At 37.1% G+C, this 15,230-nt stretch overlaps 1 protein-coding gene across 1 annotated transcript in view; it reads right to left on the bottom strand.

Moving 5' to 3' along the window:
* Positions 1 to 4,574: 4,574 nt before the first annotated feature.
* The window catches only part of CWC27 (CWC27 spliceosome associated cyclophilin), a 104,894-nt gene continuing 94,238 nt past the window's right edge, over positions 4,575 to 15,230 (bottom strand). The window contains exon 14 of the mRNA XM_065860543.2: positions 4,575 to 4,991. Coding sequence (XP_065716615.1) covers positions 4,817 to 4,991 — 175 coding nt within the window. The 3' untranslated portion in view covers positions 4,575 to 4,816. The remainder of the gene's footprint in view (positions 4,992 to 15,230) is intronic.

The raw sequence follows: 15,230 nt of genomic DNA, 5'->3' as shown, positions 1-15,230 counted from the left end.
CCCCTTTCTTTTCATTTAGGAAAGTTAAATTTCCTCTAACAAAATGAAAGGCCCCATTACAGGGAAGGCAGGCATGACTGGAAGGATTCTGTCTCACAGACTGTCGACACTGGCCCCGCTGTGTTGGCAGCAAAGCTAATGTATTGAAATTGCAATTTAGCTGCCACAAGAACTAGGTAGCTCTGACCTTTGTGCTCTAACTCAAAGCTCAGTCAGAATTTGGTCTTACACCATTTTTAGCTTATTGAAACAAGTAATCCAAAAAGCAGGTGGTGGTGGAGAAGAGGAGCATACCCTGTGATTTTAAACAGTGACTTTTTCAAGGAAATTATTTAGGTACCAGCATTGTGGTGTGCATCTTCAGCCTCAGTGATCCGTGCACATATTTAGCATCTTTTAGGAAGGAAAATGTCACAAGTAAATGTCAAAACACTGTTTTTTTATCAGCAATGCATAGACAAATGTTCCTAGCTATATGTTACAACTCTGTAGAAATTATGTTCAGGTTTATACAGAGGTGAGGTGCTAGATACAGAGGTGAGGTGCTAGACACAGGGTGGAACAGGAGAACTGCTTAATAAAAAGATTCAAGAAAATATATTCAGTGAAAAATCTCAGTACCGTAGAACAAATTCTTTCTACAACCACAAAAGTGATTGTTCGTTCAGTTTTCAGCCATGAACCTAGCACAAGACTTTGGCTTCAGACAGAAGGGGACACTTGCCCACATTGCATTTCCCACTTGCTTTTCAGTATTGACAAATAAAAGGTCTTACTCTGAGCACATGTATTTAATACTCTATTGAAAATACTCCAATTCTGTAGCATTCAACATTTCTTCTAGCTACAGGAACACCAGATGATGAATGAAATAGGGTTCAGCTAAAAGGTGCTCCTGCTAGTGTAGAGTATGGTAAACAGGTTGCTCTGGCTGGATCGTTACTGGCAGTATGGGTGCTGCTGTGACATTGTAAAGTGGTTGTTTCAGAGAACTATCATTTTAACCTCTTTCTTCGAGGTTCTTACTCTTTAATGTTGGGTTTAAGGATCCAGCTTGAGAATGTGCTTCTGGCATCAGATTTTCATAACTTTGCTCCAGACATCTCCTAAATGAAACGCAGAACTACGTCTGCTTTAGTGAAATGAGTAAAATTTAGACACCTTGGCCCATTTCTAAGTGATTCTTGGTTGATCAGCTGAGATCATCTGTCTGCTAGTTTTAACACATTTCTAATGTTCTCATATTGTAGTGTATGTCAGTCTTCAGTGCTAGGAAAGTTTTGTCACTGAGTCGAACAAAGACAAAACAAGAACAGGGATGCCTATTAAAATTGCCTTCCTTGAAAACTTCACTGCACAAGCGTGGATTCTTTCCTACAAGCATAGTTTTACTCTTTTCCTATGGAAGGAATAAAGGCAGATACTTTTCTTGTCTCGCAGAAATACTGATTTCACCTGAGAAATACAGGTGAACTGAGACTTCTGAGAGAAGCTTATTCAATGAATGCTGTGAAATACTCTGCAAAGCTGATTAGCCCTGAAGACTGATATCACTTGTAACAATCACTTGTTAAAAACTGTTTAGAGGCTTTGTGTTTCTGGGAAATAAGTATTATAAAATGGTTTTATTACATAGAATTGATAGAAAAAAAAAAAAAGTTTGAATTGATATATTTGTAGCATTTCTCATTGATGCCCCCTCATGGCAAGTCTGTGCCAAGCCCCTTTCAGGCACAAGTGGTCCAAGTATCTTCACAAAGCATCCAGGGCTTGGCACTTCCAACTGTCCCCATTGTTGTGGCTTAACCCCAGCTGGCAACTAAGCACCACACAGTCGCTCACTTACTACCCCCTAGTGGGATGGGGAATAGAACCAGAAGAGTAAAAGTGAGACAACTCATGGGTTGAGACAAAGGCAGCTTAACAGGCAAAGCAAAAGCCGCACACAAGCAAAGCAAAACAACGGATTCATTCACTCCTTCCCCTGAGTAGGCAGGTGTTCAGTCATCTCCAGGGCAGCAGGGCTCCATCACACATAATGGAGACTTGAGACAAACGCCATCACTTCTTCTTCCCCCTGCTTTATATTGCTGACCATGATGTCATGTATGAGTTGGGGTCAGCTGTCCCAGCTGTGTCACCTCTCAGCTTCTTGTGTACCCCCAGCCTCCTCGTTGGCAGGACAGTATGAGAAGCAAAACAGGTCTTGACTCTGTGTAAACACTACTCAGCAGTAGGTAAAACATCCTTACATTATCAACACCAGTCCAAATCCAAAACGTTGCCCCATAATAGCTACTATGAAGCAAATTAACTCTGTCCCAGCCAAAACCAGCACACCCATCAAGATAAAGTAGATTTTCCATTCACAATCACAATAAAACTAAAGAATTTTAGTCCAAAAATCTTTATCCGTATGTATGGGTTTGGTACAGAGCAAAATGCAAACTGCCAGAGAAGTTGGTCCCTACTCACTTTAAAAAAAACACCTGAAATTAAACCCTAGTTCCTTTCCAAAAGGCTTTCCTTTTTGTATCCAGATAGTCAGCCTTAGTCCAAAGCACATGAGAGCTTACTGCTGGAAACCTGGGCTTGATGCAGTAATTGTCCACCACACCCGAAGTGACAGGAAAGACTACTGTTTGGGGCAAGCATCGTTCCACTGCGGCCAGCCCTTGTGCTCTCCCAGCACAAAGTGTAACAGTGTAGAACTTTGAATTAGCTTAAACAGGCAACACATTTGTAGCATTAATTACTTAAGATACATTATCTCTGGAAAAATGCTTACTGATTTTCATTACACACTTATCAATAAAATGTCAGCATAGGGTTAGTCTCTTGCTCTTGTGATGTTATCAGTCCTGTTGTATGCGACATCCAGCCTTCCAGACCTCTTCCTACTGAGCAGAGTCCTAAGCCCCAAATTATAAGCTTTTCTCCCTGTGCTTGTCTAGTGCTTAAAAATGGGAATCATCTCACACAGAACACACCGAGCTGCTGCAGGTAGTCAGCAAAAAGATTCAGCTAAAGGGGGTGTTAGTCAACTTCTCCATTCGTTGACTCATCCACCCTACTTTCGCTTACAGGAAAAGTATGTAATTAGAACATTTTTCTATTACAAGGGCACTAGTGTCTCCTGGAATTGATGCTCATGTTTCTTTCTAGATCTAGTCTTCACTTTGCTTATGCTGACGTGGTCTGCCAACACGCACACACAAACTCTTCCTCCTTCCCGTCCCTATCAGAATCAGGGTTTGATATGCTCATTTCCTGTAACAACTGTTTTAAAATTTTCCTCACAAACAAAGCAATTAATAGAGATACCAGTATGTGACATGAGATGTTCTTAATTTTGACAATAGGAGCCTGGTGGAAAATGACTTGATTAAAAAACTTAGACTCACTAGTTCGTGTATGGCCGTGTTTAAGAATGTAACCCCTCTTAACTTCTTTACACCATGGTACAGTATAATTCACTCAGCTTAAGAGGAGGATAATGACAGCTTTATACAGGATCTCACATCACACCTCCAGGCTTTCTTCTTATCTCAAAGGTTGCACCGCGCATTAAAGCAATAGCTTGTATTAATCTAACCTCTGACATTTGGGCCATATTAACCCACCAATGCAGGTTTATGTATCTCACACCTCAGACCCTATCAAAAAATTTGGCAGTGGCAGCTTGATAAGGACACCATACCTTACCGAACTTGTTCTAAAAACAACATCAGCAAATCACTCCTCTGGTTGCACTTTTTAATGACCTTTCTTCACTTGGTGCTCATTCTTCGTTAGCTATTGCCCATATGGGTAGTCCATGCTTCTGTGGCATCAGAAATGCTGTAAAGAGGGAACACTGAAAATTCTCATTTATCTGTAAAAATAGTAGTACCTGGGCAGAGGGTGGAAATCTATGGAAAACCTAAAGACTAGAAACTTGAGTAGGTGTTCATTTTTAGATGGTAAAATAATTGTTAGAAAAAGGGTTATGTTTTTAATGAGACTGGTCACTTTTTCTTCATTTTTGTACTGGACTAATTAAGAAACTAATCTTCATTACCAGCCGCTTTACAGTGAAAATTCCACCAGAGGGATGTTTCTGGTATTGCAACGGTTTAAGCAACCACTGCAATACATTCAGATTCAGATTTGTGCAGGCAGTATAGATAGTGAAATAACACTCAACAAACTCTGTATTATCTCAGCTTCCCAAGCAGGGATCTGCATTTGAATATGTATTTCAAAAAATGGAGAAAATAACGAAATTCTCAAATTAAACACTGTTTCAGGAAATCTGGGACCATTCTAAGGAGGTCTGCAAGTGCATCATCTTAATTCTGTGACAGAGGGGTTCAGGCAGGCAGCATTTATTGCTTTAATATTTATATGCATTGTCAAAAAAACCCAATTAAAATTATACTTTCAGAGAATCTTAAAAGTCTGCAGATAGGATTTCTATCTTTAATTTCACCCTTATTTAGACAAATTCTCATTCATTATGTTAAAAAATTTTTGATTACCATTTGTTAATTAAACAATGATGGTAACTATCGTAATTAAAGTACAGACAAAAGTCAAGTCAGCTGTTTTATTAAATGCATAATTCTAGAAACCTTTAGAGAGCTGGGATAATGAATACACCGAGAGTACTTGACTGCACAACTTAAGAAACAAATGATAGCTCTGCTTCAAAACTGCATGACAGGTTCTTGAGAGACCCCTTTTCACACTTGTCCAGTGATATTTTTAGGAACTGCAGCTTACAAAAGAGCCAGGGCTTTATTGCAGTCACTTTTCAAGGCAGCTCTGGCTAGCTTTACATTCTTTTTATCTCCTTTCCTTTTTTTTCTCTCATTATCTTCTTGCTTTCTTCTCTTCGCCTCTTAGTTACAGGATTCCGTGGATCATAGATCTCGAAAGTATCTTCATCCTGCATGCTTGCATCTTTCACCTTTCTGCTTCTATCTTCAAACTGAAGTACATGTGACATCCTACAAAAATAAAACATGGCTCAAACTCAGTAAATGAATGGAAAGTTATGATTTGTAATTACGATACACATGGCAAGATTTTAGCAACATGACTTATTTTTGTGCATAGCAAAATAGATCGAAGTTTTGCTGTTAGGATTGTTTGCTTTTTTCTTTCTTAATAGACCCTAACACTATAGGGCAACCCCTTTTGTGAAGACCCATTTTGAAAAATACAGCTAGAGTTTGCTCTGCTGGATTTTATTTCATGTACTGAATTATCTTGTAATTTTTTATTTACCACATCTTTCCAAACATACCGAATAATCTTCCCAGGAACAGGGAGTGTTCTTCAAGTTTTCCTATTAGTCACTTTGGACTTCCTCTCACCGTTAGGGTTTTGTAAAAGGTGGGAAGAGCTTACATGGAAAACACTTGAAGTAGGTACACAGAAGATCAAAACTGGAATGCTTGATGTCCTGCTACTGCACTTTAACTTGGTTCAGATCATACTTTTAAATAATTTGAACACCAGACTAAACTAATGCTTTGTACTATTCAAAGATTTTTCTACTGTTGATTAGAACTTTTCCCTCCATTACACATTTCCTCATTTCAGCAAATTCCCAGTAATCTAAAAACATCACCATAACCTGGAGTCAAAAGCCACTTATCAGCTGTAGTGAGTGGCAGGAAAGCCTAGAGCTTATCAACTATGGCCTTATTAGCAGGTCTCACTAGGGTGAGAATTAATACAGAAGCTGTCAGAAAATCACAAATTTTCACTTAGACAAAAAAATCTTTAACAAAAGCACAAATTATATACTTAAAGAGACGTGTGAGGAAAAGAGAAGAAAATCAAACGAAGGATGCTTTCAAATTGACCAGTTTTAAACCTATGGATCTTTACTTACAAGCTAGCTACTTTCTGTATCACAGGATTTGGTTTTATTTGAAGTATCAAAACATTTTTACCACAGCTGTAATAGTTTAAATGAAGAACCCAGTTGGTTATTTAACATGACTTTTGAATATACAGTTGCAGTGAAACTGCTACTTATGAACCAGGAGAACAAGTCTAAAGTTCATAAGTTCAATTAAAAACAAAACACAAAATGGAATTAATTTTTTTTCAGTGCAAACATACATACCTAGGCAAAAAAAACACTTATGTTTGGATGCTGTATTAAACAATTGCAAAACCACCTTTGACCTTGATGGGACAGCTTAATTAGAACTACACTGAACTGATCTAAACATATCAATCTTTACTGAATTAGATACCTTTGTCTACAGCCTCTGTGAAACAGAAATCCCAGGAAAAACAACTCAGTATCAGAATCAAAGTTTTCTGGCTGATGAAATATTGCTTTATCAGTCTCCTGCAACATGTAAGAGGTCCTGAATTACACTGTTTTTTCAAAGAGCTCAGTGCAAATAGCCATACAGAAGGAAAGAGAGGGAGGGAAGGAGGACCAGCTCAGTTAATGTAGATTACAATATAGTACCAATAAAGCAATCAGACAGAATTCAAAGCTGTAGACTATATGGGATCTGTTTAAATGCTTTAGAATTATCTAAAAACAAAAACTGAGACTTTTCATCACAATTGATTCTTGACATATGGGTTTCATAAATCTCTTATTGTATAGCATTGACAGCATGCCTGCATATTACCCTGTCCTATGGAAATGGCATTTAAGAGTTGTTTCCAGTGTATAAAACTTCAGTAGTTTATAACCCTGTACACACTAGTAACACCAAAACTTTTTTTTTTTAGTCATATCTACAATTCAGAATAACATAATGTACCATCAGAGTGACTCATGATTGCGTATTTGTAGTTTAATTATAAAAACATTGTCTCACAGTGGAGGGACTGAAGTAATTTATTTTAGTTAACATGCTTTCTGCATTTGTCATATTCTCCTCAACTTATTAAAGATGACCATTTGAATATTTTTGCAAGAACACATACCGAATCACACTGTCCTAATCTGAATTAAAATACAGGCCTAAAAAGATAGACTCATGCCTTGGTGATTGGTTTTAGAGTGTTTTATACAAATGTATGTAGAAGTGTAGTCACACACAGCCATTTCATCAACTCAGGTTTTCCAAGAATGCCACAGCACACTTGCAGGATACAACTACTAGGAATTAAAAATAAACACATCTCTAATGCTTGGGTCAGGCCATACTGCGTCCCAGGCAGTTTGCAAATTAGATGCAGTAGATTCAGACTAAGCAATGTTTACTTCTCTCCAAGAGCTGAAAGAAGTCATAGTGTCTGACTCCTATTCATAACTTTCCACTGAGGTGTTCCCAGCTGTGATTAAAAATAAGCCAATATTAAGAAACTTTTTGATATTCCCAGAATCAATTTCAGATGCAGCATCTCATAGGTAAAGCAAAATAAACACAGTCTGCGGTGCAGATTTTAAAAAATATTTTCCTGATGTGAACTTAAGCTTATTTTTTGCTAGTCACACATCTTTGCAGGTAGACCTGTTTTGCATCCATGGAAATGGTAAATTACACTTAATAGTATTTTCCAGAAACAATGCAAATGGTTTCATTTTTTAAGGAACATTATATGTATTTCATAATTATTTCTGTATGAATTAATCTTACTCAAGCTCCTCCAACAAAGGTTTGCACTTGCATAGTATTCCAAGTGTGGAGTTAGGGCTGCAACTGCACAAATACAGGTTGCGTGAGACTTTTCCCTGTTTGGTTTATAACTCTTGTCCCTTCCGCATGCTGCTGGGTTCAGTGGGGAGCCGGCTGCCCAGTCGTGCTCCTGCAGTCACTGTGCTGAAAGCTCTGATTTCATCTCTTCATCTCCAGTCTTTGGGAACCTACTAACTTGTGCCTATCACCACTTGTTGACAGTTAATTTTAAATGAGTGAGACATATAACTTCAAAACACAGTTTTTCTTCAAAATTTATAGGAGGAAAGGTTGTCAGTTCTCCTATGCAAAACTCAAAATAGAAAAGTTTTGCAGCTTAGTGGTTTTGTTGTTGTTGGTTTTTTTTTGTTTTTTTTTTTTTTTCCCCTTCAAAACTAACATTAATAAAATAGCTTTCCAAACCTGATTATTCTGGGTTTAAAGTATCTAGGTGTGCACATTGTTGACTTTCTTTGGAAGAAGTTACCACAAAATTATTTTCTTATCCTTGTTTATTAGATAGTGTTGCAAATCAGAACCAGCTATCTTAGCAGAGATCTATTGCTGAAGGGGGTTGATTTTTACCCCAGCCAGATGACAGCATCCTGCAGTTTAACTGTTGTCCTATCCCAGGTAACGGGTGAGCAGCTGTTTTGCTGTACTGCACTTCTTTCCATCAGTGTTAATAAAGGACATTCAGTACTTGGCTCTTTTCTATATTCCAAAAATGAAATGTCTTGAAACATTAGATTGAAATACCTGAATTAATTTAAGATGGTTTCAGAGACAGCACAGGATTCCAAAGGTATGTGGATACTCTCCTGGCTCAGTGATATTCTCAGGTAACAGCTTTTGCAACAGTCAGGAAACAAGACTGCTTCTTCACAGTTACTAGCAGAGTGGCTCCTTACCTTGGTGATCAGTTTTATTATTTTCTAGGTGGTAAACAAGTGGGAGAATGTTGGCTGCAACTGTAACTAAAAAAGAAACTTCAGCATATCAGAGAGCATTTAAGAATTATTGCAGTACAATTAAGCTGCGTGTCCAATACTCTCACATAAGTAACACCACATCTCCCTACTGTGCGTCAAAGAACAACCCCCACCTACAAAGTGCTCTGCAGGCAGATTCAACCAGTTTATTCAGGAGGCAGATTAATTTCTTTTGAACTAATCTAGTGAGATGGTACTTGTACTAAAAGATATGGTATACAGTAACCCCTCTGATTTTGAGATGTGTGAGCGATGCACTGGATCTGAAGCATATGCCAGCTGCTGACAGCTGGCAGTCATGTTAAGTGTAGCATAAACAGAAGTCTGATATCACAACAGCTCTGGCCTTTCCAGAACTGCTCTTTAGGAGGAACTGAAGTGGCAGTCAGTGAACTGAATAATTTTTAATCTCAGCAAGAGCAAGGAAGCGCTGTGCTTTTGCACTAGTGATGAAACTTGAATCTCCATGTGCAAATGCAGTGCATGCATCAGTGACTTTTATAATAACTGAATGGAAGTGATAAGCTGCATTGCTTAATTCCACACATGCTTACCAAACTGACCCAGCTGTTGGCTGTTACCAGCTCACCTGCTGCCCATTCAACCTTCCTTGTAGATGTGACCCTGCACAGCATACTCTCCAGTGCCTCTGCCACTTCAGAGGACAACCTGGGACGTTATCTTACACTTACCTATGTCAGCATTTTAAACAGCTGAGCTTTGCAGTACATTATCAGCAGGTGTGGACAAAAGTTAAGTTCTGCCAACTCTGTTGTGAGGCTAGGAGCTTTTGGCAGAGAGGCAGTAACTTCTTAAGTAGTTTTAACCAGAATTCATTTGGAGGTGCCTGCTGATGATACATCCTTCATTTCTGCAAGCAGCAGGCACCAAGAAAAAGTAATGTACAGCTATTCAGTTTCCCAATGCAGAACTGTATACATTACTTACAGACAGTACATCTAAACTGGTGCTCTGAACATCAGCAAAAATTACACACCTCTTCTAAATGCAGGTTAAATGAATTAAGCAACTAACCACATTGCTATAAAATGTACACTGTTGGAATATTGCAAGTTATTGCTACATTTTGTGAAAGTTATTGATTCTCCATCAGTATGCCTAAAATGAACAAAGCACGAGCAAGTATCTGTGTCAAGAAATTCAGTACTGCTTCTTCCATTGTACAGGTTTGTCTAAAAAATGAAAGAAAGTAGAGACCAATATGGACCACAACTACTAGTACTACCAATTGTTTCTGAACTCAACATTGCTTGCAAGTAACATGCTACCTACTTCTCTCAATTACCACTAATGCACCCTATATTTAAAAGAAAAATGAAAAGTACTCAAGCCCTACTGCTTTCTTTAAACAATATTCTATTTGCCACTAACATTTTCCTTCAAATATTATAAACGCATATGTTAAACTATAAGCATTAGCGTAAGAAATATATAACACTTTTCCCCCCATCACCCTCACAGGCAGTGGACAGAAATGTATTTAATGTGAACAGATCAGAAAACAGATGAGTGAATCCACAGTTCAAAGCAATGAAATCTCTCTCCCAACAAAAATAAAAAAAACTTGGCTGTTCTGGAAGAACGAACTCACTGGCACTCTTTTCACTTCCAGCAGAGTAGCGGGTGGCACAGGAAGAGGAGAGACAGTTGAGAAACACTGAGAGACAGTTGAGAGACCAAAAAGAAAAATAAATTGAGGCAAGTAAAGACTAAAAAAAGGACAGGAATGAGAAACAAAAACAGAGAAAAAGAGGTTGACCAAAAAGCAAATAAAGAGAAATGTGAAACGACAATTGAAAACAAGCAAAAATTTTGAACTGAGGCAAGAGAACAAGAGTATGAACAAGATACAAAGAATATCAAACCCATAAAACAGTGGGAATTTTGAACGGGGAAGTATGCTAATAACATATAATCTTGTTTCCACCTTTTTTCAGAATTGAGATGCTACAACCAAAACAAGTTTCTGCTGTAATTGTTACCACAAAGAGATTTTATTCTTTCTTGTTTCACCGTTTGTTTTTACCACTCCACATTTCTTGTTCCTCTTTCCCCATCTCCTTTCCCAAAGATCAGACCACTTGTTCCTCCAACTTTTTGTGCTTTCATAAACCCCTGTATTTTTCAAATTTATTAACTTGCTATTTAAAAAGAGAAATAATTTTTGCTATTCGGGTCTAGACAAATTAAAATAATCAGTAAGTCCATAGAAGTTTCTAATATAAAAAATTCTTAGAAGAGTATTGAAAAAATTGCTATAAATACTGATATTTGACATATTGCAGTCAACAAGTTAAGTATTTAATTCTACATCAAAATAATGCTGTTTCAATCCATACTAGTGACTATAGCATAGAGTATAGATTTTAGACTGAAATTTAAGATCTCATTAATGGTATAAATACCTCCACCCCCAAGCACTCTCCTGAGATTAATTTCATTTCTGCAAGACCTGAAACGGTATTTTCTGGCTTTAGGATGAATGGAGTATTATTAGCCTACAATACTTCAGCATTCAGATGTTCACAATGGAAGTAACATACTATTGCTGCTCTTGAAGCACAGGGCAAAAATCTTCCCAATGCTGAGCAAGCAAAACTGATAAAATATGCTTTAAAAATATTATACAAAGTCAGACTGTATACTTCTGTTAACTTTGACTAGCGCTTTGAAAATATATTATAAGTACTGGAGGATGAAGAAATTGATTTAACTTCTTCAGAATAACCAGCAAGTTGTGGGTCCTCCATAGGCCAGAGAATGAATGGTTAAAATTATATTTTCTCTTGGTGTAGGTTGACAGCATAAAATGATGAGAACAGAACTTTTACAGATATTCTAACATAATAGCTTGGGGTTTTTTTGAGATATTATATTCAAATGCTATATGCTCAGTTTTACCTCAAAACATTCACTGCAAAAATAAGAAATCAATAGTTTCACTAAGTATGGAATATCTAGGCTAAAAAACCCCAAAACATACTTCAGTGTTTGCAAAACTAAAACCAACATAATGTAATGTAATAGAGTATCCTTTCATTGTTCAAGAAGGTACTAAACATTTTTATTTTTCTTGTGAAGGAAGACTTGGTTTTAAGTAACATTATAAGATAAACAGAAAATCAACTTAACTATGAAAAAGCTCATCCAATTCAAAAGCTAGTCAAAGCACCAGGGGAAAATGTGATTAGTTCTCATAGTATCAGAATTAGAAATATGTAAAGCTGTGATGACTCATGACTTTAAGCAGTAAATGTTTTTGTATTAAAAAGTTATCCTATTTTTATATTGCATCTGCTCATACATAGTATATTTACACTATATTCGTGTTTGCTTCAAAAAAATATTTAGTAGTTTGATGAAAGAAGCTGGGTGTTTTAAATAGACAACTGCTCCTGGTAGAGTGGTATGGAAGACTATAACGCAAACTCCAGATGTTGTTCCAGACAGTGTACCAGTGTAGAAAAACTTTACACAGCATTTACTATAAGGACATGGGAACTGCCATACCGGAACAGACCAATGATCCAACCAGTCGAGTGTCCCTGTCTCTGGCAACAGCTTGTACAACAGCTGACACTCCAGAGGTCAGCAAATGGGCTGCTCAGGTTAGCACAAACAGGCAGTATTGTATCACCAGGGCACAGAGTTGCAGTGAGAGGAAGGAGAGGAGAGCATTTCTAGCACAAAAATACTCAGATTTTCATAACATTCAATGTTTTCTGGACACTCTCCCTTCTCTTTTGTTCCTCTCTCCCCATTCTGAATATGTCCAAATGCTGTTTAAACAGGCCACTGATTGAGATGCAGTTGGGGTGCTTGGAAAGGTGTGTAAATATGCAGGAAGCTTAAGCTAGGCTATTAAAAGATTTAGAAGATTATTTCTTCATTCTTCACTAGGTTTGCTGGCAATAAATAAAATGTAAGATTTCCAGACAGTAAATGTAACACTAGATATCCCTAGAGTAAAACATGGATCATCTCTGAATTAAGTCGAACAGTAGCCGATTCCAGGCCCAAATGCCTAGTCCAAATAAACTCAGACATGGAGGAATTAACAAAAAATAAACAAAAAAAACCCCACCCCAAATGCTCTGAGGGTCTCAGGCATGCTGAACTGTTACAAGCAATAAATATACAACTTCAGCAGAAGAACAATTAGTTAATACAAAATTAATGACTGAAGCAGTGGGGCAGCAGCTAGCATTTATATACCAAGGTCTCGCCACATTCTAGCACTAGAAAGGTGAAAGTGGAGAGAAAATTGGAGAAAAAAAATTACAGCAGAGGTTTTTTTCCTTTCTTCCTTTAAATGTTAGCAGCAATACTAAAACCCAAACAAACTTTTTTTTTTTTTTTCCAGAGAAGAAACCTCTCTTCCTGACGTGTTTTTAATACAGACCTCTGGCATTCATTTATCCTTTGTAACAATCAAGTACGTATTTTGTCAACTTCTTAAAAATGTAGTTGAGTAAATCAATGGCCTTAGCAGGAGAGACCTAATATAGAGCCAGTTTTTCCAGACTAGTGGAGGAACGTTGGCTCAAGTCTGGATGGGAGGAGGGGAGCAAACATGGCTTTAGTCCATCTTTGTGCCTCACTGGCATAAATTACAGCAGCACTTTTTCTCTTGTTCACCAGGCTAGCATCGGCATGTGAAAAAGACTGCTGCTTAGTTTTCAGGGGCTTACTGTGTTTGTCACAGTTAAGCTTCTGCAACTGAATCTGCAGAGACCAGTGCTAATCTTGAGGAAGCCGTATTTCATAATCCTCAGCCTGAGGTACTATAGCAAAGAGACTGCATTTAGAAAATGTGTATAAAGGTAGGTTTATGAAAGAAATATAACCAACATTTTTAGGCATTTATCCAGAAGTATTTCACTATGCAAAGCTTAGTAGTAGACACTGTATTAAATAGGAAAGCTTGGAAATAAAATGTGGAAGACATTATCAAATTTATGTCGGGTAGATACTGACAGCATGCATTGTGACTTAGTTCTTAATATAAATGAGATCTTTCAATATAAAAACAGTCTGGCTAACTTTAACATTTGCCTTATTCTGAAATTGCTATTTCAATTAAAAAAAAGAAACTCAAACCAATTCTAGCCCACTCTCTACAACATACATTGGAAAGGTGGTGCCTTGATACCTTTTTTTTTTCCTTTTCTTTTTTCCCTTGGCCCAAATCTCTCTCTTTCTGCCACAAAGCCTTTTACTGGAAGAACAAAAAATAAATGAAATAGTGCGTGTTCCCACTGCTAACTGCAACAGATTTCTCACTGAAACCAACACTAAATATCCTGAGGGAAATTTTCCCTGTATTATAAATAAAAACATTTCTTAAAGAACATAAAGGACATAACTATTGACGCTGGGCGGGGAATACCTTTGTTGAATATACAGATTTATTTTATTTTTTAATTGTTCTGGAGCAAAACATAACTATTTCTACAAACTCGCTGAAAAATTATACAGTCAAGTTGCAATGAATGTCCTGGCAGAAATAAATCAGCACTAGCACCCAATGTTGTCAAAATATTCAACTGGCCTCCGTGGTAGTTTTGCAAAATTCAGAAGAGATTACAGAATCTGACATATATGAATCAGGCTGCACTTTAAATGGTTAACACTGAACTTCAATGAGATTTTTGACCAGAGAAGCAATAAATTAGTAAAAACAGAGCAGTTCCTTTTATTTTTTTTGCTATAATTAGGCGATGAGATCTATGCAAAGCATCACTGTACAAATCAAAATAATATTTTGTGACCAAGAAGAAGATATCTTTAAAAGCCTTGTAGGAGCCACAAGATTTTAAAGTGATTTATTTAAGTGAACAGTGCCATTAAATTCCCACTTCAATTGTTTTTAATCCTTGCTATCTAAAATGAGGTTTGTCACACATAACTCATATGATAATAGTCATGCCAACATTAGTAATTACGCAACACGCACATGAAACAATCTATAAAGCAAGATCTGAAATGTCTTTTTGTTTGAGATGGAAGTCCTTTACTCTCATGTAATTTTCACAACAACCTTTTGACTGTAAGGTGAAAGGCATTTTCAGGCATTGATTTATTCACTTTGATTTTTAAAAATGCCTATTTTTCCTAACCCTCAAATCAACTAGCATTTAGAATAGCTCACACTCAGCAAAGGTAACTAACCATAAGAATTTTAAACTGAAAAACCATGTGAAAAACCATCATCTTATTCCAAATTCCCATTTCATTCATTCTTTCTTGTCCCACAGCATATCTGAAAGCTGGAAGGTTTTATGTTATTTCATATCAAAAGAAAGAGTAAGTTTCAGAGTCTAGACATCCTCCCAAAAATACTTAAGTGACTGTCTCATTTACATTTGTTGCCTAGTTATAGGTATGACAGCATTCCATGGGGAATAAAAAAGCTAATCTCTTTTAAAGACTAAGAATCTTCACAGTTCACCCCCAACACCTTATATTTCACCCAGGAAATGCTGCAGTGGTCTGGTTATGAAGCACTGGCATCATGTGCTATTAATTAAAAGAACTACATAGCATGCTGGCAATCACAGTCAAACTGTAAATA

This window comes from Patagioenas fasciata, chromosome Z, assembly GCF_037038585.1.
Source record: "Patagioenas fasciata isolate bPatFas1 chromosome Z, bPatFas1.hap1, whole genome shotgun sequence".
In the NCBI taxonomy this organism is placed as follows: domain Eukaryota; kingdom Metazoa; phylum Chordata; class Aves; order Columbiformes; family Columbidae; genus Patagioenas; species Patagioenas fasciata.
Note: the sequence above shows the minus strand (reverse complement) of the source record. Positions and strands in the feature narration are given on the sequence as shown.